The 23,362-nt window shown below is 56.0% G+C and overlaps 2 protein-coding genes across 2 annotated transcripts; both read right to left on the bottom strand.

The window, feature by feature from the left end:
* Positions 1-9,626: 9,626 nt before the first annotated feature.
* On the bottom strand, positions 9,627-10,559 carry LOC311166172 (olfactory receptor 14J1-like; the record flags this gene model as incomplete). The annotated part of the gene is made up of 1 exon (XM_084227641.1): positions 9,627-10,559. One exon carries the CDS (start codon positions 10,557-10,559, stop codon positions 9,627-9,629), a length of 933 nt encoding a protein of 310 aa, XP_084083767.1.
* An 8,810-nt stretch (positions 10,560-19,369) lies between these two features.
* Positions 19,370-21,009, bottom strand: LOC311166157 (serine/threonine-protein kinase pim-1-like; the record flags this gene model as incomplete). The annotated part of the gene is made up of 3 exons (XM_084227627.1): positions 19,370-19,866; positions 20,134-20,328; positions 20,553-21,009. The coding sequence occupies 3 exons, from the start codon at positions 21,007-21,009 to the stop codon at positions 19,727-19,729; spliced, it is 792 nt and encodes a 263-aa protein (XP_084083753.1). The 3' UTR covers positions 19,370-19,726.
* Between the last annotated feature and the right edge of the window lie 2,353 nt (positions 21,010-23,362).

Raw genomic sequence — 23,362 nt, forward strand, 5'->3', positions numbered from 1 at the left:
GGGGCCTGCCGGGGCTTGGGGGGCCGGGCCGGGCAAAGGCTGAGCGAGAGCGGGGGAAGCGCTGGCACAGAGGCCCCGGGCTCGCCGTGCCCCCCTGGCCACGCAGCCGGGCTCGGGGGCCGCCTCGCTCGGAGCCAGCCCCGGCTGCGGGGGTCCTCGGGGCTCTCTGGGCAGGGGGCGGCGGGGGCTGCCGGAGCTCTGTGCCCGGGGCTGGGCGCGGCTGCCGAGGCAGCGGAGGATGCAGGGTCCCCCCGCGCTGGGGCTGCCTCTGCCCGGCCCAGGGGCTGCACTGTCAGCCCAGAGCCACGTGGGGATCACCCGGCACCGGCAGGGCTGGCAAGGAAACCGGCAATGGGGGGAGCAGAAACGGGCAGTACGAGAGCTGGGGGTGCTCCAGAAGCCTGGATATGTTGGCAGCATGGACAGGGGGACCCATGGATACCCCAGGATGCTGAAACAGGGACCTCGGACAGTGCTGACCCTGGGACGCCTGTGATGCCAAAGTGGTGAGCCAAGAGAAGGGGAACCTGTGGGATTGCCAGGAGCCCCAGCAGCCCAGAGAGGGGAACACCCATACAAACTTGATCCGCAGCAACCCAGATAGGGGTGTCCTCCAGGGGCCCAAAGTGGACAGACCAGAGATGGGGAACCCAGGGTTGGGTTTTTTTACTGAATCTTGGTCATTTGTGTATTTTGGTGGACTGAATCTTGGTGTTTTGTTGGTTTACATGGGCACCAGATTCCCGGTGAGTTCTAGAGTGTGGAGGTCCAGGTGCACAACATTGGGACTGTAATACCTCAGGGCAAAAGTGACCAGGGTCAAAGAGAGACACCCGTCTGAGTATACTGGTCTCAGCCATCAGCATTTCCAGGCTCATGTTAACGCAGCAGGCTTCATTGGTATCACCAGTTCAATGCTGTTTTTTCCTTATATGTACTCCCCCCTAGAATGTTCTCCCCTTTTTTGTCCCCTATTGGTCCCAGTTTACTGCAATGCTCCGCCCCTGTTACCTCATTGGTTCCCCAGTTGGTTGCCCCTCCTCTACACCACTTGTGCTCAGTTCCCATTGGCCCTGGACCCTCAGTTCTGCCCCTTTGCCCCCTTATAGAACCCTGTGTCCTCAGCCCCATTTTGTCTCTGTCTCTGGACCCTCTACATTGCACTAAACTGCATTTGGAGCTCTGCACAAAGAACAGTCTCTGGCCTTGTCCATCAGCAGGTTAAACAAGCGTGCTCTGGGCTCTGGGAGTGCAGGTTGCTCACAGAGGCTCGCTGTGGGTGTGCTGCAACACTAGAGCTGGACTTGGGCAGGAGGAACCCCCTAACCCAATGTGCTCATCCAATGTATTTTTTCCCCAAATAAGGATTTCCCATTCCCTAACGTTGACGTGATGGAGGGGGAGGCTGCGAGGAAGAGGAAGATGACCCAGGACACCCAGGCAGGTGAGGAGGAAGTCAATGCCCCTTTCCCCCTCTCTTCCTACTCCATCTCCCAGCCCAGCACAGCCCCCGGATGCAGGACAACCCTGCTGCCACTGCCGTTCTGTTGGGGATGCACTGGAGTGATTTCCTTCCCCTTCCCTCTGGCATGGAGGCAAATCCCATTGTCTCTTTGTCCTTCTTCCCCCAGACAAGGAGCTGAGGATGGACACCAGGGAGGACAAATCCCCACTGAAGGACCTCATGGAAGAGAAGCCCTACAAGTGCTTGGAGTGTGTGAAGAGCTTCAGGCAGAGCTGCACCCTCATCCGCCACCAATGATCCATAGTGGGGAATGGGCCTACGAGTGTGGGGAGTGTGGGAAGGGCTTCAGCTGCAGCTCCCATCTCCTCACCCACCAATGCATCCACACTGGGGAGAGGCCCTACGAGTGTCCTGAGTGCCAGAAGAGGTTTCAGAGCAGCTTCAGTCTCCTTCTTCATAAGCAGATTCACACAGATAAGAGGCCCTTTCTCTGCCCTGACTGCAGGAAGGGCTTCAAGCGCATATCCCACGTCATCACCCACTGGTGCATCCACGCTGGGGAGAGGCCCTATGAGTGTCCCCAGTGTGGGAAGAGCTTCAATTGGAGCTGTAACTTGGCCAGACACCAACGGAGCCACCGCTAAGGGAAGCCCTGTGAGTGCCCTGACTGCAGGAAGAGCTTCGTACCCTGCTTCAGCTTCATCCCCCATTGGAGGTCCCACATTGGGAAGAGCCCTGGTTATCCCTGTGCCCTGTGATCTCTGCTGGGAAGACACCTGTCCCTTTTCCTGCCCCTGCCAATGACATAGTGTGGAATTGAAGTACATGAGGGTCTGGCCATGGCCGTGACATTACATTCACTCCCACCTCAGGTCATTGCCAGGGACAGAAAAGGGACTCTCTCTCTCTCTCTCTCTCTCTCTCTCTCTCTCTCTCTCTCTCCCCCTGAGGAGAAGGGTGTCCTTTCCAGGCAGGGGAAATGTGTGGCCAGAAAGAGCCAGTTGTTGATGTTGTAGTTTTTCCTGTAAATAGTTTTATTTACACTTCTGTTTTTAATATTGTTTCTGCTTCTGTTTGATGCTTATTTCATTTCTGTTCCAAATAAATTGTTCTTATACCAGCCCAGGGTCTTTGCCTTTTGTGCTTTCCATGGGAGGCAGGAGAGCAGCGAGGGCAGCGTGGTTTTAGTGGGAGCAGGAAATTGGGGAATCCCATTCCGGTACCCTAACCTGTGGAAACCAAGCATCCCAGCTGGTCCCAGCCCTGGTGGCCATGGCAACAGCCTTGGGAGCGGGTCCCTTGCTTGGGCTGTTGGAACCTCTTCCCTCTGGAGCCCAGGGACAGGAGTGGAGGGAACGGCTGCAGCTGAGTCGGGGCAGACTTAGGTTGGATCTCAGGAGAAGGTTTTTCCCCAGAGGCTGCTGGGGCCCTGCCCAGGCTCCCCAGGGAAGGGTCCCAGCTCCAGGGCTCTCTGAGCTCCAGCAGTGTTTGGACAGCACTGCCAGGCCCAGGCTGGCATTGCTGGGGTGTCCTGTGCAGGGCCAGCAGTTGGACTCGAGGATCCTGATGGGTCCATCCCAGCTCAGCCAATTCTGTGGTTCTGGGATCCCATGACCCTGGAGATGGGAACTGCCAATGGTTGCCATGGCAACAGGCTCTGGCTACAGGCCTGAGCTGGTGTCCATGGCAACCACCCCTGGCATGGGGTCTCCATGGAGCTGCCAAGGGACTGAGCATAGCAACAGGGGGACTGTGGATGGTTGCCATGGAAACTGACCATAACAACAGGGGGCTGGTGATGGTTGCCCACTAAGGCTCAGATTTGTCACAGGCCCTCAGAGGGATTCCCTGGGGACTTTCCAAGAGTCTCCAGGCTGTTCAAGAGCTGGAATGTCACACACCGAGACAGGGGCTCCATGGAGACCTCCCAGGGCTTTCTGGGGATGGTAAAGAGCCGTGTGGTCACAGGCAGTCACAGCCATTCCGTGGTGACATTCCAGGGGATCTCGGGCTGCAAAGGCACCGATCTGTCACAGGAACTCACGGGGGCTGCATGGTGACATCCCAGGAGTCCCCAGGCTGCCAAAAAGCCGGGACGTCCCAGACACTCACAGGGGTTCCCATCATGGGCACAGTGGGAGCTTCAGGCAAAACCTTTATTTCTTTACTGGAGAAACTCCTACTGAGACATGAGGTGGAGAAATGACATCCAACAGCCACCATGGATCCTCAAATCCCTGCAGAGCCCCTAGACTTCTAAAATTCCTTCTAAGAGAGGAGTCTGGGAGTGGCTGTTTTCAGTCCCAGCCCCAGAATTTCTCCAAGGTTTCTGTATAAAAGATTGGAGAGGTGGAATTGAACCTTAGCTCACAGGGGCTGAGCACTGACAGGGGCTGTGGGATGTCCCAGAGGGAGCTGTGTCACAGCAGCACCTCTGTGGCTCTGTCAGAGAGGCACAGAGCAGCTGTGATGTCAGTAAGGGGCTCTGTGACAGCACAGAGTGGGCTGTGTAAGGTCACAGATTGGTCTATGACATCACAGTGTTTGTTGTGTGAGGTCACTGAGCAGCAACAGCATCACAGAGGAGATTCTGTGACATCACAGAGCAGGCTGGGAAATCATGGCATGGCTGTGTGGCCTCATAGAGCAGGCTGTGAGGTCAAAATTTGAACTGTGACATTACAGAGTGGCAGTATGACATCACAGAGAGGCTTTTGTGACATCACTGAGGGGGTTGTGACATCACAGAGCTGTCTGTGACATCATATGGTATGGTGTGAGGCCATAGAGCAGATCCTGCCATTATAGAGGGTGGCTCTGTGACATCAGAGGGTGGGTTGTGACATCAGTGGGTGGCTGTGTAACATCATAGAGCAGGCTGTGACATCATGGAATAGACAGTGACATCACAGGGTGACTTTGTGACATTAGAGAGTCTTCTGTGACATCACATAACAGCTGTATGACATTCCAGGGGTCATCCCAGAGTTGGCTCTGTGATATCAGAAGGGTGCTGTGTGACCTCCCAGAGTGGGCTGTGACATCACAGGGGCTGTGTGACATCATAGGGGCTGTGTGAGGTCTCTGGGGAGGTCACTCTGCCCTGTCCCCCCTCACAGTTTCCCCCAGAGCAGTCCAACCCTGCTCGTGCACAGCGGGGTCCCCTCTCCCCACTGGGTCCCCCCGCCCCTGGTGCCGCAGCCTCCCCCAGGGGATGTTCGACCCCAGAGCCTGACACGGGGACGGGGGGCCGGGGCTGTGGGGGTGGGACAGGGGGACAGGGACCCCCCGGCAGCGTCCCCGTGTCCCCCAGGGGCAGAGCCTGGGCCAGGGCTCCTTCACCCTGTTACAAACGAGGGCTTGAGAGCGCTGAAAAAATCCCGAACAAGGGATCGGCAAGAACCAGATTTAATATTAAGGGGCAGCAGCACAAAGTTCCTTGGCAAGAGTCACTCTGCTCCTGGCTGGACACTTCAGGCACACCAGAGAAACAAAGCAACAACAAAACCAAACAGAATCCAGGCAATAAAACCAGAAATGAACTAAGAACTGTCCCTCTGTGTGTGTGTGACAAAAGGACAGTGAGGGCAAGGATAACACGAATAGAGCCCAAAAGGTTAACAGAGCTCAAACTTAATAGGACTTAACCTTGCCTGATACCTTAAAGGTCACAATTTTGCAAAAGAACAGCACAGTACTTAACCTAACTTAAAATATATGACTTTGTCATTTAAAAGAGAAACAACATTTAACAGAATTTAACAGCGATTAAACATATATTAAGCAACTTAGCAAAAAAACAGTTCTTAGCAGCATTTGACTTCATTTAGACCTTGTGATTTAGCCTTACCTACAGACCTGACTGACTCAGCTATCCAAGGCACTCAGACCCCTCAGAGAGCAGCATTTCTGCCACATTTTCCCAGCACAGGCACTCCTGTGTGCACACAGACACAAAGAGTCAGTGCAAGGCACCTGTGAGGAATTCCCCTGAGGGCAGGGAATGCTCACTGCTGATGCTTTGGCATCTCCCCAGTGGGTGAAGGGCTGAGCCTGGAGGAGTGGGGGGATCGGCCCAGGCTCTGTGGTTGTTTGGGATCCCCGAGTGCAGCAAACGGGAGAGTTCCCGGCTGGGAGAGGCCCCACTCAGAGGGAGTCGCTGGCCCAGCAGAGCTCCAAGGGCTCCTTTTGGAGCGCTGTTTGCAGGGCCCCACGAGAGGGGCTTCAGTCCCAGCAATGGCTCATCCTGGCCACACTTGGCATCAGCAGCTTTCTTTGGCTGTGTGAGAACAGGGATGTTGTGCCACTGAGGGAACAGAAACAGTTCCCAGGGCTGCTCCTAAAGGAGCCAGGAGCTGTTTGGGCAGCAGCAGTGCCTGGAGCAGACAGTGTTTGTGATGAGCTGCAGAGGAGCTGAGCCCAGGGGCTGTTGGCCAAGGCCCAAGGAGCATTTCCCAGCTGGCAGGGCGTCCTGAGAAGGGGAGGGGGGAATGCAGCAGCACAGGGCCATGGAACCAAGGGAGCCTTGTGACACTGTGGGGCCCTGTGAGACCAAGGGAGCCTTGTGACACTGTGGGGTTCTGTGAGACCAAGGGAGCCTTGTGACACTGTGGGGCCCTGTGAGACCAAGGGGACCTTGTGACACTGTGGGGCCCTGTGAGACCAAGGGAGCCTTGTGACACTGTGGGGCCCTGTGAGACCAAGGGAGCCTTGTGACACTGTGGGGCCCTGTGAGACCAAGGGAGCCTTGTGACACTGTGGGGCCCTGTGAGACCAAGGGAGCCTTGTGACACTGTGGGGCCCTGTGAGACCAAGGGAGCCTTGTGACACTGGGGGGCCTCATGGAATCATGGAGACCGTGACATTGCTGGGCCTCATGGAACCAAGGGGACTGTACTGATGCTGTGTGGCTCCATGGAATGTAGGGATCATTGTGACACTGAGAGGCCTCATGGAACCATGGAGACCATTGTGACACTTTGGGGTGTCATGGTAACAAGGGGCTGTTGAGACACTGTGAGACCCCATGGAGCCAAAGGGGTTGCAAAGCCGCATGGAACCATGGAGACACCATAAGGACACTTCACAGCCTTGGGGAATCAAGGGGCCATTATGATACAGAGGGGCCTCAATGGATCATGGAGACCATTGTGACACTATGAGGCCCCAGGGAATAAGCAAAGCATTGTGATACTGTGATGCCTCATGGAACCAGTGAGACCATTGTGACCCTGGGGGTCCCCACAGAACCAAGAGGACCATTGTGATCTTGTGGGGCGTGGTGAAACCAAGAGGCCTTCGTGACAATTCAGGGCTGCATGGAACCGAAGGTCCCTTGTGACACTGCAGGACCTCATGTCATCAGGGGTTCGTTGTGACCCTGGGAATCCAAAGGAGACCATTGTGACACTGCAGGGCTGCATGGAACCAAATCTCCAGGGAGACACAGAGGCACCTCCTGTCATCAATGGTCCATTGTGACACTGTGGAGCCAAAGGAGATCATTGTGACACAGCAAACCCCCAGGGTCCAAAGCTCCATTGTGACATTGCAGGGCTCATGGAATAGAGGAGTCATGTGACGTTGTGGGGCCTGGGGAACCACGGAGACCATTGTGACATTGCAAGGCCTCATGGAACCAAGTGGACAGTGATGCTTCTCAGGGACTCATGGAAAAAAAGAAACATGTTTGACACAGTGGTGGCTGTTGGGCCCAAGAGGCCATTGTGACACTGTGGAACCAAGGAGAGCATTGCTGCACTGCCAGACTTCATAGAACCAAGGATCCATTGTGACACTGCTGGGCCAAAGGATCCAAGGGACTTTGTGACATCAAGGGATCTCAGGGAACCAAAAGGACATTGTGATGCTGAGAGGCCTCATGGAATCTTGGAGAGCATTGGGACACTCTGGGCCTCATGGAACCGTGGTGACACCAAATTGGCTGGGAGTGTTGATCTGCTGGAGGGTAAGAGAGCTCTGGACAGGGCCCTGGACAGCCTGGATCCAGGGACCAAATCCAAAAAGGTGAGGTTTAACAAATCCAAGTCCCGGATCCTGCACTTTGGCCACAGCAACCCCTGCAGCACTACAGGCTGGTGACAGAGTGGCTGGACAGCGGCCAGGCAGAAAGGGACCTGCAGGCACTGATGGACAGCAGGCTGGACATGAGGCAGCAGTGTGCCCAGGTGGCCAAGAAGGCCAATGGCTCCTGGCCTGGATCAGGAATGGTGTGGCCAGCAGGAGCAGGGCAGTGATTCTGCCCCTGTGCTCAGCACTGCTTGGGCAGCACCTCGAGAGCTGTGTCCAGTTCTGGCCCCCCAATTTAGGAATGACATGGAGGGGCTGGAGTGGGTCCAGAGAAGGTCAAAAAGGCTGGTGAGGGGTCTGTAACAAAAGAGCTTTGAGGAGCAGCTGAGGGAGCTGGGGTTGTTTATACTGGAGAAGAGGAGGCTCAGGTGAGACAAGGAGGTGTCAGGGCACAGGTTGGACTTGATGATCTCCAAGGTCTTTTCCAACCTTGCTGATTCTGTGATTCTCTGAAAGCACCCTTTTCAGGGATGATTCTATGATTCTCTGAAAGCACCCTGAAAGCATCCTGCAGTTGCAGGATGAGCCCTGGGCCTCCTCTTCAGAAGCTTCAGCAGCCCAGGTCCCTCAGCTTCTCCTGCCAGCCCCAAAGCCCATCCTGTCAGTGCTGCAGAGCCTCTGCAGCTCCTCCTCATGGCCCAGAACAGAGATCCCCACAGGCAGACACAGCAGCCCAGATGTGCCCCTTTGGCCTGTGATGCCTCTGGCAGGGGAGCAGCACGAGGCACTGCAGGAGCCTGCAGACAATTCCTGCAGCACTTGTAGGATGATCCTGCTGCCCAAGGGACGTTCCCATGGTGCCAAGTCGGGAACTGCAATGCGGAATGGGGCCAGAGAGGGAAGGGCAAACAGAGATGGGGTGTTTGCAGGGGAGGGAACAGGTATGGGCAATAGGAGGAAATCTGTATCAGGAAGAGTAAGGACAGCAAAGGTGAAGGAAAGAAAATGCTCAGGGCAGTTTGGGGGTGGCTGCCAGGCAGCTCTGGCTCTGAGCAGCAATGTCTGCAGTAGGACAGGAAACTCCCAGCTGATGGGAACAAACTTTCTGGCTGACTGCAGAGGCCAGGACAAAGCTGAGTGGTTTCCCTGCTGTCCCCCAGCCCTTGCTGGCCCCAGGGGCTGAAGGCATTTGTGCTCCCTCAGGTTCATGTGCCCACATCAACAGCGTGGGGCTGCTCCCCCTGCTCTGTGCAATGCAAACAGGGGCTCATGAGCCAGGTCTGCCGTGTCTGTGCCTGCAAGGATGGGGCACCTGTGTGAGCTGGGGAGAGGCCAGGGCTGCAGAGGGGGGATGTTGTTGGCAGCTCCATGAGAACACTCTGGGATGCTGCCCTGGGCTGTCCATCGCACGGGGGATGGATCAGTCCCTGCTCTGCTGCTCCTTCCTGTCTCCCCCAGGGCCCTTGCAGAGCACCAGCCTTGCTGTTTGCCCCCAGCCTGCCCACAGGCACCCTGGGGCTGCTCTCAGGGCTTTTCTGTGCTCAGCATTGGCCTGGGCGTGTCCTTGAGAGAGCCTGGGCAGGGGGCCTGGAGCCCCCAGGGCATGGCCTGAGGTGTCAGCGCTGCCCCAGCAGTGCCCATGGCCTGTCCCTGCTGCAGCCCCGGCACTGCCACCCCAGGACTGTGCCCGGCCCCGAGAGCACTCAGGCCCTACTGCAACACCAGGGCCACCAGGGCAGCGGGGCAGGGCCACGGGAGCTGCACTGGCAACACCAAGTGCTGCTGCTCCTGGGCACAGCTGCTGTGCCAGCCCTGATCTGCCCCCAGCTCTGCACATAGACATTGCTGCTGCAGCTCCAGAGAAGGCAACAAAAGGGCATCTCTGGAGAAGACTTTGCTGGGAGATCCTTTAGTTCATTTAAAGTCACCGACAGCGCAGCCCCTCGTTGACACAGTCTGTGGCCACAGGAAACGTGGAGAGAAACAAAATGAGAAATGGCACAAACAATGACATTTCTGTGTGGACAATATTATCAAAGTGAAACACATAAAAGAACCTCCAAAATGAAACCAGCAAGAAGTATCAAAGATGACTTTTATTACGTGTGATTTGCAGAAATTGGTCAGCAGTTTAATGTTTCCAAAACCATCCAGTCATCAGTGTCCACATTGCAGCCCTGAGCTCCTGGTTCCTCAGGCTGTAGATGAGGGGGTTCAGGGCTGGAGGCACCACCGAGTACAGAACTGACAGGGCCAGATCCAGGGATGGGGAAGAGATGGAGGAGGGCTTCAGGTAGTAAAATATAGCAGTGCTGACAAAGAGGGAGAGCACAGCCAGGTGAGGGAGGCAGGTGGAAAAGGCTTTGTGCCGTCCCTGCTCAGAGGGGATCCTCAGCACGGCCCTGAAGATCTGCATATAGGAGAAAACAATGAACACAAAACAACCAAAACCCAAACAGGAGCTAAGTGTAATGAGCCCTAGTTTCCTGAGGTTGGAGTGAGAGCAGGAGAGCTTGAGGATTGGGGGGACTTCACAGAAGAACTGGCCCAGGGCATTGCCATTGCACAGGGGCAGGGTAAATGTATTGGCTGTGTGCAGCAGAGCATTGAGAAAGCCACTGGCCCAGGCAGCTGCTGCCATGTGGGCACAAGCTCTGCTGTCCAGGAGGGTCCCGTAGTGCAGTGGTTTGCAGATGGACACGTAGCGGTCGTAGCACATGACGGTGAGAAAGGAAAACTCTGCTGAGATTAGGAATATAAAGAAAAAGAGCTGTGCAGCACATCCTGAGTAGGAGATGGTCCTGGTGTCCCAGAGGGAATTGTGCATGGCTTTGGGGAGAGTGGTGCAGATGGAGCCCAGGTCAGTGAGGGCCAGGTTGAGCAGGAAGAAAAACATGGGTGTGTGCAGCTGGTGGCCGCAGGCTACGGCGCTGATGATGAGGCCGTTGCCCAGGAGGGCAGCCAGGGAGATGCCCAGCAAGAGGCAGAAGTGCAGGAGCTGCAGCTGCCGCGTGTCTGACAAGGCCAGCAGGAGGAAGTGGCTGATGGAGCTGCTGTTGGACATTTGCTGGGGCTGGGCATTGGGTTCTGCCATGGAGAAAAATTCAGTGAAGAGTTAGAGGACATACCTGTAACCAAAATTAAAGCCATTTCCCACACACCCTCCCCCAGAAGACACAGATACAGTCTTTAGTGGTTTTGAATTCTGGGGTTTTCTTTTTAAGCTCCCCCCATATTTCTCTTGGTATTCTTCAATATCAGAAACCCTCAGCATTTCTGCTACACTCAGGGACAACAGAGAAAGTTTTGTGAGGCAAAGTGATGAGTGGAGAGTGAGGAGAGATGGTCTGTCATCCTGATCTGTTCAGAGTTTCTTTGGGATTTAACGTTTCTCAGGGGGAGGGTGATCACCTTCCCCGGCTTCCCCTAAAATGTCACCAGGCACTGCTGAGAGCAGATGGATCCACCCCAGCCCAGCCCACATTTGTAACCAAGGACTCACATTGCTCATTTCACCAACCCAGCAGCATTTTCAGTGTCAGAACACCTCTGCCTTTCCCCATCAATCTTATAACTCAGAGATGCTCTAGGACACTTTGCATCCTGGATTGAAGCTCCCTGCTTGGACTGAAATCTCAGAGGGACTTCAAAGTGTCTTTATGATGGCATTGGATTCAGGGAGATGCAGCTCCTTCCCTGGCTGCACTGACAGCACTGCCCAGAGCCAGGCACTGGGGACAGCGTCACCCTGAGCCAGCTGTGCCCCCTGCCAGAGCCCCCAGGGCCGGGCAGCTGCTCCCAGCCCTGTGCTCTGCAGAGGAAACTGGGCCCAGGGCTGCAGAGCTGCCCCATGGCTCTGCTGCAGCTCTGCCTGCACAGGAGGGGCTGCACGCCTTGGAGCCCCAGCCCTGAGGGCAGAGGCTTGGAGGGGGGCACAGGAGGGAGGGGGCTTGTTCAGAGGGAGGGGCTGCACTGGAGGGATCCTGTGGGCATCTCTAAACTCTCCCTGCCACAGCATTTCTGGGTTTGTTTTCTCTCATTGCCTCATCTCTCTGCTTCCTGAAAATTTTCCTTCTACAGGTGTTTCCCTGTGCCTGATCTCTCCCTGCCAGCACTCACAGACCCCAAATATCTGTGCACCCTCCTTGGCCCTACAGAACCCTGCCTGTTTGCAGGGCACTGGCTGGGGCAGGTTCTGTTTGCAGCTTGGAGAAAGGACAGCTCAGACTGAGCCTGAGGGGTCCAGCAAAGGGGATGCTGCTGCTGTCCATGGGCAGAGTGGCTGAAAGGACATTAGGGATCTCCTGTGAACCTATTGATCACTGAAAGTAACAGTTTGGATGCATCAGGCACTTGACAAAATTCATAATATCTTTAATATTTATCCCCTCTCCCTGCCATTCTCCAATAGTAGGAAACTGAATACAAAGTCTTTCTAAATTCCCTCCTTTTTATCAAAATCCTTGTCTTGGAAATATTCTGTGACTGGTCAGAAACCCTCATCATGTCAGAGCTTCATGAGCATTTCACCTCCCCTGCACCAGAAATATTCAGAGTTGTACTCACAGAGTCTGCAGGCATTGGGATGTTGCAGCTTTAGGAGATGGCTCCAGGAGCTACAGCTGCGTTGTCCTGCAGCCAGAGGTTCCTGTGCCCAGGGCTGGCAGCGATTGTGCCCCAGGCACTTCTCAGCACCTTCCCAGCCCTGACTGAAGCTCTCTGTGCCTCTGTGCTGTGCCCGGGGTGGTTGCAGGCAGTGCCCCAGCCCTGCTGGGCTGTGCACAGGAGCTGCTCCTGGCCAGAGCTGTCTCTCTGCAGCGCTGCCCTTGCCAGGAGCTGCCTCTGGGCCGGGAGCCCAGCCCAGCTCAGCAGCACAGACACAGCACAAGGACTTAAATCACCCTCTGGGCCTTTGTGCTGAGGCCCTGAACATCAGTCCCTGAGAGGCAGCTGAAGAAACCTCTCAAGAATTCACAGTCAGAACTGAACTCCAAAGTTTCTTTGACTTTTAATGGGTCTCACTGAGGGACATGAATGAGAAAGTGTCCCCAGGCCCCAGACAGAGCAGAGAACTGCAGGCAGTGATGGCAGGTGGGGACAAAGAGAAGCCAAGTCTTGGTGCCCCGGGGCACAGCAGGGTCTGTGCCACCAAGGGCTGTGAGGAGACACCTTGTCCTGAGGCTCTGGGGCCTCCTGGCACAGCCCCAGCCAGGCTGGGCACTGTCAGCCCCTTGTCCTGCCCTCTGCATCCCCCCCTAGCCCACATGCCAGTGGCCTCCAGGATCTGCTGGAAGGAGTCCCTGGGGAGCCTTGCTTAGGAATGGCCCTGGGGGCTCCTTAATGCTTCCAGGGACTGCAGGGTTTTGAAAGGACTTTGGGTTTTTGCTTTCGCCATGGAGTGTCTGAGAGCTTTGTGCAATCATGGCCTCCAATTATCTGCTGTAATTAGTCCCTGGAGAGGCACTGTCAGTAACAACACTCAGTGGGGCTCATTAATGCTTCAAGGTACTTGAGTTCTTTTAGGTACTTGGTGTTTCCATTTTGATACAGACTCTGTGAGAGGTTTGTGCAATCATGGCCCAAATTATCTGCTTTAAGGAGTCCCTGGAGAGCTTTGTACTGACACTCAGTGAGGCTCATTAATACTTTGAGGTACTCAGGGGTTTTTAAGGTACTTTGGAATTTCCTTTCCACACTGAGTCTCTGAGAAGTTTTTGTGCAGTCCTGGCCTCCAATTCTGTCCTCCATGGAGTCCATGAGGAGCCTGTGTTGGAAATGGACCTCAGGGGGACCCATGAATGCCTCGAGGCACTTTGGGTGTTTCTTCTGCCTTTGGCTCCTGGAAGGGTTTGTGCAATCTCCTCTCAGGCCCTGAGGTTCCATTAGAATTCAGCAAGTTCGAACAAACCATGGCTGTCGCGGTGAGGGAAGTCTTGGGACTCTTAATGTAACAATCAGCAAGCTCCAAGTTTATTGATAGGCACCGGAGTTTCATACACAATATGTAATAAGCTCATGCATATTCTGCAAGCTAAACAATCTATTGGTTATACTACAATATCAGCTCTTCCTCATTCTTGAGAACTTTCATTTCTACTTCTCACGTCTCATCCTCATTACTGTTATTGTACTACTGCTATGCTCAAGGACACAAGTTCTTGCAGCTGCAGAAAGTCAAATTAGCTGGGTTCGGTATTTTCCCAGTCTTTGGTCAGCTAGTAAAAGAATGTCAAAGTGACCTCTACCCTGTAACCATTCCTCCACACATAGCTCTGCCTTGATTTCCCTCTGCTCTCGTGCAGTTCATCAGGAGGGTTTCTCTAGTGGTTTTGGTTCACCAAATTGAGGTTTCTTGGCCAATGCGTCAGTTAGTGTGGTGGGTTCAGTGTTGGCTAATTACCAGTGCACTCACTGGAATATACTTGCTCATTTCCTGCTGTGAGATAGGATTAGGAGAAAGGCAAAGTAGGCTCAGAACTTTAAAAGGATATAAAGAAAATGTTGTTAACAGTAGCTAAAAGAAAGAGCAATAAGAATCAGAACAAAACTTTCAGAACACTTGTCCTCTCCCTACAACCACCTTTTCTTTCTTACTGACAGTGTAAGGAGACAAAAACTTAAAAATTTCAGTCAGTTTACCACCTCTAGAATATTCTTTCTTCAGTTCACTTAGGGAGAGAAGTTCCTCTTGTTAATTGTTGAATTTGCAGGCAACCCCAACAAGGGAAGAGATGAGAATCTTCACTCCATGTTTCAGAAGGCTGATTTATTATTTTATGATATATATTTTATTAAAAGAAAATTATGCTAAAACTATACTAAAAGAATAGAAGTAAGGATTTCATCAGATGGCTAGCAAGGAATAGAAAGGAATGATAAAAAAATCTTGTGACTGACCAGAGAGTCTGAGACAGGTGGGCTGTGATTGGCCAGTAATTAAAAACAACCACATGAGACCAATCCCAGATGCACCTGTTGCATTCCCCAGCAGCAGATAATCATTGTTTACATTTAGTTTCTGAGGCCTCTCAGCTTCTCAGGAGAAAAAATCCTAATGAAAAGATATTTCATAAAATATGGCTGGTTAATGTTGTGGAGACTTCTCCACAAGAAACCAGTTCTCTCATGGCTTTTAATGCCCATGAATAGCAGCCACCTGGAAAAAATGGCAATTGTGAAGTCCCTCCCATTTTTAAGTGCTTTTCCCACAGCCATGTTTATGTGCCATGTCAACTTGTGGGGTATTAGTTTAAAGATGAGCTGTTTAAGAGCAAAGGTCCTCTTCATCTATTTCTGAAATCATCTTCATCTCTGGGAACAGAGGTCTTCTTTTCTCCCTGAGGGCACGGGGTCTCATCACTCTGTTCTCTCTCTGTTCAAACTTCTCATGGGATCACAGATGCTTCAACATTTGCTCACTTTAGCATGGAGGCCTTTGCTGAACAAGTCACCTCCCCATATTTTTCAATGCATTCTAAGGAAAAAGAGAGTCTGATGTATTGATTACATCCTTTTCCATAGCTTTACAAGAGGATTCCAGCCCCAAGGTCGAGGCATCTCCTCATCACTCCCATCTGGGACTCCACTCCCTCCTCACTGACCTTGATGTTTTAACGTTGCCCCTCTCTGTGCCCGCACTTTGTCCTTTTCTCTCCCTTGAGGCAGGATGGAAGCACTGACAGAGTTCATATCTCACCCGGGGCCTGCAGATGGTTCCGTGACTCGGCCGGGCTCGGTCCTTGGGCCGGAGCTGTTTTATGATGGAGGTTTCTGCAGCGGCTGCGCTGGGGCTGTGTCAGGATGGGCTGTGCTGGAGGAGGGCCAGGATCTCAGCAGCCAGGCCAGAACACAGCAGCAGCACGGCCGGGGCCGATGGCTTCTCCTTCCCCTGCCCGGGTCAGCCTTGTTAGCTCTGTGCCAGCCAGAAGGGAAAGAGACCCTCCGGGGCTTTCTCGTCTTTAACATGTGTCTTCACTGAGCCCTGCACAGTTTCCTTAGTGGTTTAACAGATTGCCACTTCTCAAAGCTAATTACTGATTGGTTTTTTTTGTCAGACACGGAGAAAACTGCTTCTCTTGGAACATCACTTCTGTGATGCAAAACCACCAAACAGCACAGAGCACAGAGCTCCATTGTCCATATGTAGTGGTCATGTGCCCAAGGCCTCAAAACCCCTCCTTGGGAGATCTCTGGGCCCTCTCCAAGGTGTTTCCAAATGAAAACATTCAGCCCATAGTCTAAGAAAATCACCAGAGGACAGAGCCAGCCCACCCTGTCTGTCCTGGCTACATTTGTCTGGGAACAATCCTGGGATATATGGAATTTGGGAGGTCAAATTCTAATTTTGGCCATGGTCCCAGGACAAGAAGGCCAATTCTTTTCCATAGGAATGAAGGAACAGAGCCCCTCTGTTTCAGGGGCAGATGAGAGGTGACCACCAGAGGCCAAGGCCAGCCAGAGCTGGCAGGTTTTTTCTGCGAGATACTTTTAAATATAGGATTTTTTTAGGGAAGGGTACCAATTTTGGCAATGGGCATCTGAAAAGTCAGACAGTTCTTTTCCACAACAAGGAAAGCACAGAGCCCCAGGGCTCCAGGAGCTGATGAGAGGCAGCCCTTGACATCCCAAGATCAGCCAGACCTGTCAGGAGGCCCCTGGGAGGCCAAGCCAGCCAGACCTGTTCCATGTTCTCTGGGTTCCATGGGGCCCCACAGTGTCCCAGTGGTTCCTTGCTTCCAGGAGGCCCTGAGGTGTCAAAATGCCCCCTTGGTGACACTAGGCCCTGAAGGGTCACAATGGTCTCCATGGTTCCATCAGGCCCCACAGAGCCATAATGGTCTCTGGGTCCATGAAGCCCTGCTGGGTCACCATGGCCGCTTGGCTCCATGGGCTCCAGTGGTGCCACAATGATCCCCTTGGTTCCATGGGCTCCAGTGGTGCCACAATGATCCCCTGGGTTCCGTGGGCTCCAGTGGTGCCACAATGATCCCCTTGGTTCCATGGGCTCCAGTGGTGCCACAATGATCCCCTTGGTTCCATGGGCTCCAGTGGTGCCACAATGATCCCCTGGGTTCCGTGGGCTCCAGTGGTGCCACAATGATCCCCTGGGTTCCATGGGCTCCAGTGGTGCCACAATGATCCCCTGGGTTCCATGGGCTCCAGTGGTGCCACAATGATCCCCTGGGTTCCATGAGGTCCCCACCGTGTCCCACTGATCTACATGGGAAGGAAAGAACCCAGCCCCAGCGTTGCAGGGGCAGCCATCAGAGGCCAAGGCCAGCCAGACCTCTCTGTCCTGGTAGCTTTTGTCTGAAAGCAACCCTTGGATAGAGGGAATTTGGGAGGTGGAGCCCCAGTTTCGACCGTTTCTGCATAGATAAGAAGGACAGTTCTTTTCCATAGGAAGGAAAGCACCCAGCCCCAGTGTTTGGGCAGCAGAGGAGAGGCAGCCCCCAGGAGCCCAAGGGCAGCCAGACCTGTCTGTCCTGGTAGCTTTCACCTGGGAGCAATCCTTGGATGTACAGAGTTTTGGAGGTGGAATCCCAGTTTTGGCCATAGTTAAGATGGATGGGTTTTTCCCATAGGAAAGTAAAGCACAAAGTCCAAGTCTTTTGGAAGAAGATGAGAGGTGGCCACCCTCAGGCTAAGCCAGCCAGACCTGTCTCTCCAGGTGCCTTTTGTCTTGGGGCTATCCTTGGACATTGGGCATTTTGGAGGTGGAACCTCAGTTTTGGCAGTGGGTGCCTGGACAGGAAGAAGAGTTCTTTTCATTAGGAAGGAAAGCCTCTGTTTCAGAGGCAGATGAGTGCCAGCCCTCAGGAAGCCAAGGCCAGCCAGACTTGTCAGTCCTGGCAGCTTTTGTCTGGGCGCCGCTCGCACGCAGGCGCAGCGGGGCTGCAGCAGCTGTCCCGCACACAGGGAGGGCTCTGGAGCCTCCCCCGGGGCCACCAGGGAGTGGAGGAGGGAACGTGCCCGGGGTCTGCTGTGGAACCCTGGGCTTGGGGGGATCCTTTGGTCTTTTTGATGGAGGAGGGAGGGGGGCAAATGCTATCAAGATGAGACAGGGATCAGACAGCCCCACGCCAGGCAGCGTTTTCTCCTCTGAGAGCTCCTCTCAGTTGAGAGAGCTGGTGGAGCCTGCAGAGCAAATGAGAGCCGGGACTGAGGGAAGGGCTGGCTGGGAAGGTGTCAGATAAAGCCCGTGTGGGCATTTCCCTTTCCAAGGGGCTCCTGGGGAGACAAAGGAGACAAGAAGGATGTTGCATCTCGCAACATTTCCTTTTTTCCTTCAGTAGCCCTTTTGCAGTCCCTGCCTACAAGAGTTTACTTGATCCCTTTGATGTCAGTGAACACCAAGAACTTGAACCTTCCTGGAGTCCAGCCCTGCCTGCCTATCACGGAGCAGAGGGAAAAGATGAAGAACGTGGGCGGGGGTTGAGCCAAACTGGCATTTTGTAGCTTCTGATTACCTCCCAGCTTCTGCAGCAGGGTGACAACCCCATCGCTGCAAACCACTTCCTTTTGCAAGGCACATGCTGACCTTGCTGGAAGCTCAGGGCTCTTGAAGGGGCTGCTGCAGTTGGCAACGGGAGCTGTGGTTGGATTTTTCACATTGCCTAACCTGCCCTGCCAAATGCCATCAAGCAGCTGAGGAAGGACACAAAAAGATTACTCTGGAGGAAGGGAGGCCAAAAGCCTGGAAAAGGAGGAAAGAAATGCTCCAATTATAACCATGACAAAAAAAACCCCAAACTAATTTATTTTGACAGAAATGAACACCGGCCGCCCTCCAGCCCTCCCAGCCCGGCAGGCCGAGCGGTGCCGTTCCCATGGCATGAGGTGCTGGCAGCCTGCAGAGAGAAACCAGAGAGCCACGGTCACTCGCAGCAGGCTCCTGTCCCCCTGTCCCGCCATGGCCTGTGCTGGGCCAGGCTGCTGGCTGTGCCCAGAGCCCAAACCTCCCGACCCATTCTCTGTTTTTAGAGAAGGGCAGCGTGGCAGCCCACGTTCCACCTCCTCCGCTTAAGCACGGCACAGCAACCTCCTCAGCAGCTGCAAGAGCGGGATGCCCGCGTGCCCGCTGCCGCCTGCCCGGAGCCCTTCTGCCAGCCGAGCTGTGGAGCCGGGTGCCCACCTCTGGAGAGCTGCTGCCAGGAGAGGAGCCGATCCCGCACCAGGTCCTCGTCCTTCTGGAAGGGGCTGTCCCCACAGACCGTGGCCCCTGGGGTAGCGCTGGCACTGGACGCGCTCCACGGACGCTGCAGGCGCTTCCCCGTCCGGTCCGGGCACCAGGTGTAATCCTCCTGGGAAAAACAGAGAACAACTGCATGCAAGTCAGTTCAAAACAAGACCAGGAAACAAGAAAGAGCACAAAGCCTGTCACCATTTCACTGGCCTGAGGATGGTCTGACCACTCCATGTGAGAATTAAAGCCGTCCATGGGTGGGAAAAATCCCCACCATTCCCACCCGTAAATCCACCCCTTCCTCAAGGGCCTGCAAAGCAGACCAGCTGGGGCAAGGCTTCCGAACCCGTCCCCCTCCTCTGCCACCCCCAATCCATATGGGTGGATGCTTTTGTCAGGTTGGCCGCCCCCGCCTCAGCCCGTGCCAGGCTGGCTGGCAGAAGCTGTCAGCAGGGCCAGCAGCTGGCTCCCCTTCCACAACATCTGTCCCCTGTCCCACCAAAAAACAGCTTGGCGGCCGGTGGAAAAATTAATATTCCCCAGCGCCGCCAAACGGGGAACCTCCGGTGCGTGGCCAGGCTGAGCCCTGCCCTGCCTGGGAGCACCAGCATCCCCCACCCCTGCGCCGGCTGGGGACTCATCCTGATTTCATCGGGGCGCAGAGCGTGTCCTCCAGGCAGGGGCCGCAGCCAAAGCCAATCGGCTCTGCCCCGCCAGCGGCCAGCTCCAGCATGGTGCTCCCAGCTCCACGTCGGGCTCCAGAAGAACACGCCAGCTGTGCCTCGGCTTGCGGCGACATCACGATGCCACTGAGCTGCAGGGGGATGTTTCCCCTGTCCCAGGCCGTGGTGCCTTCACCCCACTGCCAACACTTCTCCAATAGGACGGGCAGCACGGAGCCGCTCCCTCCACAGCTCGCCGGGGACCAGCGGAAGCATCTCCTCGGCTGCGCTCTCTCCTCCGTGCCGCGGCCGCAGGGAAACGCTCCGGGCTTTTCTCCCAGCGCCATGAGAGGCGTGCCGCTGCTACTTGCTGGGCTCCTGGATCTACTGTGCACAGGGATGCAGCTCTGCTGTCTCCTGGGCCAGGCAGGGCTCCTGCAGCCAAGAATGCTCACAAAGGTCCTCCAGTGATGGCCTGTCTGTGGGGTCCATGCATAAACACCACCTTATGAGGTGCTGGCACTCTGCCGAGAGAAACCAGGAACCGCCGCTCAGCGGGACAAGGCTCCTGTCCATGCTCTCCCACATTCCACAGTGCTCAGGCCACATCAGGAGTGCTCAGAGCTGCACCCAAAAGCTTCCCATTGATCCTCTCTTCTGGAGGACACCAGCACAGAGACACAGGTGCCACCTCCTCCAGCTAAGCCCAGGAGATCCACCTCCTCACCAGCTGCAAGAGCAGGATGCTTATGTGCCTGCTGCCCCTCCCAACCCCGTCCTTCCCCTCATGCCTTGAAGGCACATCCCCACTTGAGACACCCAGGCCGGGAAGAAGAGCTGGCCCCAGACGATGTCCTCCTTGGTGTGGTAAGGAAGGTGCCCGCAGACCAGCTCATAGAGCAGGATGCCCAGGGACCAGATGGTGGCTGGCTGGCCATGGTAGCAGCCAAAGAGGATCCACTCAGGTGGGCTGTACTCCGGCATTCCTATGGGACACGGGCGCAGCTCATCAGGCCCATGCTGCTCCCTCCCTCCTTCCCTCCCTCCCAGCCAGCTCCCGTTCCACAACAGCCAGCCCCTGCCCCGCCAGAAAGCAACTTGGCTGCAGCTGGCTGAGGAAGGATTTCCCCTCCTTCCTTCTCTCCCTCTTCCCCCTCTGCCAGCAAAGGGGGAACTTCTGCCTCCCGGCTGGGCCCGGCTTTGTGCTCACCTGACATCTGGGTGTAGAACGTGTCCTGCAGGATCGTGCCGCACCCGAAGTCGATGAGCTTCGCCTCGCCCGTAGCCAGGCCGACGAGGACGTTCTCGGCCTTGATGTCGTGGTGCAGGACGCCGCGGCTGCTGCAGTGCCGCACGGCCTCCCGCACCTGGCGGAACAGCCGCCGCGCCACGGGCTCCGTCAGGAAGCGCCGCTCGTGCAGGAAGCACCAGAGGTGCTGACAGCGCTCCGGGCGCTCCAGGACCAGCGCGAAGCCCTCGGGCACCTCGAACCAGTCCAGGAGCCGCACGACGCCGCGGAAGCCGGGCCGTGACACCATCCACAGCAGCGCCAGCTCCAGGGGCACAAGGGCGCCGTTCTGCTGCGGGGGAATGGCGATGCCGTCAGCGGGGCCGATGCTGCGCCGCGCCTCGGGCACCCCCTGCCCGGCCCCGTCGCGGTTCGCCATTGCCCGGCCCGGGGCGCTGCGCAGCCTCCACTCACTCCACGCTCGCTCCCCTCGCAGCGTTCCGGCTGCCGCCCGGCCGGGCCTCTCCTTCACCCCGCCCGGCACGCCCCGCCAGCTCCTCCCGCTGGCCCCGCTCACTCACCAGCCGCGCCGACTCCGAGATTCAGTCCCGGCACACTCGCTTGACGGCCACCTGCGAGCCAAGGCGAGCCGCGGGCTGAGCTCGTCGCCCACCGCCCACCGCACCCCTCCCACCCAGCCCCGCCTCCTACCGGGGCGCCGTCGGCCAGCCGGAGCGGGGAAGCTGCCGGCCACGCTGTCGGCCGCGGGGCGGGAGCCGAGTGGCAGCGGGGCGGCTGCGGGCGGAACCTCGGCAGAGGCTTCGTTCGGGGCCGGGGCTGGGCCAGAGCCCGCGCCAGGCGGAGCCAAAAGACCGTGCTGCTCCGCCAGCACCAGAGCGAGCGGCTCTTCAGCGGCCCCACAGCCAGTACGGAGAGAGCCCGGCCAAGGCGGATCCGAGACGGGCCGGGCAGGGGCGGGCACCGGGTGGCCCCACCAAGGGGCGCCTTGCGGAACGCGGCATCAGCCGGCCTGGGAGAGGCCGAACACGGACAGGAGTAGGGTGAGTGTGAGAGTGAGAAGGGGATGGAAAGCGAGTGGAAAGTCGAGCGGAAAACCGATCAAGAGAAGCGCTGCTGCTGCTGCTGCTGCTGCTGCTGCTGCTGCGGAGCCGCCGGAGCTCGCGGCCATTCCTCCGTTGCCACCACGAACCCAACGGAGGAGCCGCCGCGCGCCCCAAGGAACGAAAGAGAGAAACAAACAAATCACACCCCAAAGTTATTCCTATTCGAGAAGTAACCAAAGAAAACAATGTCGCAAGAACGAAGAGTGTTGGCTTCTGGCTTCTTTCTTCTTTGCATGAGACGAAGCATTTCATGGGGAAGAATTGCCTCTTCTGACAATTTTGCCAGAGTGGACAGGAGCAGAGCATTTAATTTTCAAGGAGAAAAGACAAATCGTGTCAGTAATGTCATCTCTTTTCATCCTCTGTTGACACAGTTGCAGGCTGCCAAAAGACATGGTCTGCAGTGTGGAACTTGGGGCCAAGTTTCTTTTTCTGCCAGAGGATGAGGAGGGGAAGTATCCCAGAATCATGGAGTTGTGGCATGGCTTGGCTTGGAAGGGATCCGAAAAATCCCATGGCTGCAACCCCCCTGCTGTGGCTGGGGACCCCTTGCACCAGACTGGCCTGTCTAGAGCTCCGTGCAGCCAGCCTTGAACTCTGTCAGGGATGGGACATGCACACCTTCTCTGGGCAACCTGTTCCAGGAGAGTCTTTTTTCTGAATCCCTTACCTAAACCTAATCTGTCTCCATTTGGATCCATTCTCCCTTGTCCTGTCCTTGCCTGCCCTCGTACAAAGTCCCTGTCCAGCTTTCTTGTCGGTTGCCCTCAGGTACTGGAAGGCCACAGCTGGATCAAGGCTTGGTCTCTCTGCCAGGCTGAAGAAGCTGAGCTGTGTCAGCCTTTCCTTGCAGGAGAGGAGCTGCAGCCCTCGCACCATCTCGGTGTCCCTCCCGGGCCCTGCTGCAGCACGTCCACGTCCTTGCCGTCCGTGCCGGGGAGCCCGGCAGAGGCAGAGGCAGCCCTGCAGGTGCAGGCTCAGCGGCGGGGAGGAGACACGGCCCTGGCAGCAGCTCCGGGAGCAGCGATTGGCGATGGGCCGCCTGCACTGCAGAGAGCTGGGGCCCTTGTGCCTGCCCTTGTGCCCGGGGCGCCTTTCCCCGCCGCTCGCCCACCCGCCCTGCAGAGAGCCGGGGCCCTTGTGCCTGCCCTTGTGCCCGGGGCGCCTTTCCCCGCCGCCCGCCCGCCCGCCCGCTCGGGGGAAATGCGCCCTGTGCCGCCCCTCAGTGCCGCCCCTCGCCGCTGCCCCGGGGGCTCCCCGGCGCCAGCTGGAGCGCCCCAGGCCTCGGCCTCACCCTGCTCAGCCCAAGGCCCTGGTGAAGCAGATTCAAACACCCAGCCAGAAAGTGCCCAAGGATTCCAAGGTCAATCTTTTGTCACCAGCACAGCCTTGCTTTCAGAGTCTGGACGGCATTAGAACATCACCAGGAGAAAAGAGCATGAACAAATTCTGTCTTGGCACTACCTCAGGGTATGGGGGTACCAGTTGTTGGTTTCACTGGCTCTGGACTGAAGGCACTTGAGATTGTAATTCATGTTCGGACTCAAGTGTTTATTATTTCTTATCAGTAGAACAGTCTCATTACTGTGAGTTCAGCAGCTTTTCTTTAGAAGGCACAAAATGGCTAACAATCTCTTGTTCCAAGGTCTTTTAAGACTAAACTATCCA

Source organism: Fringilla coelebs, assembly GCF_963513975.1.
Source record: "Fringilla coelebs genome assembly, contig: SCAFFOLD_64, whole genome shotgun sequence".
Classification (NCBI taxonomy): Eukaryota; Metazoa; Chordata; class Aves; order Passeriformes; family Fringillidae; genus Fringilla; species Fringilla coelebs.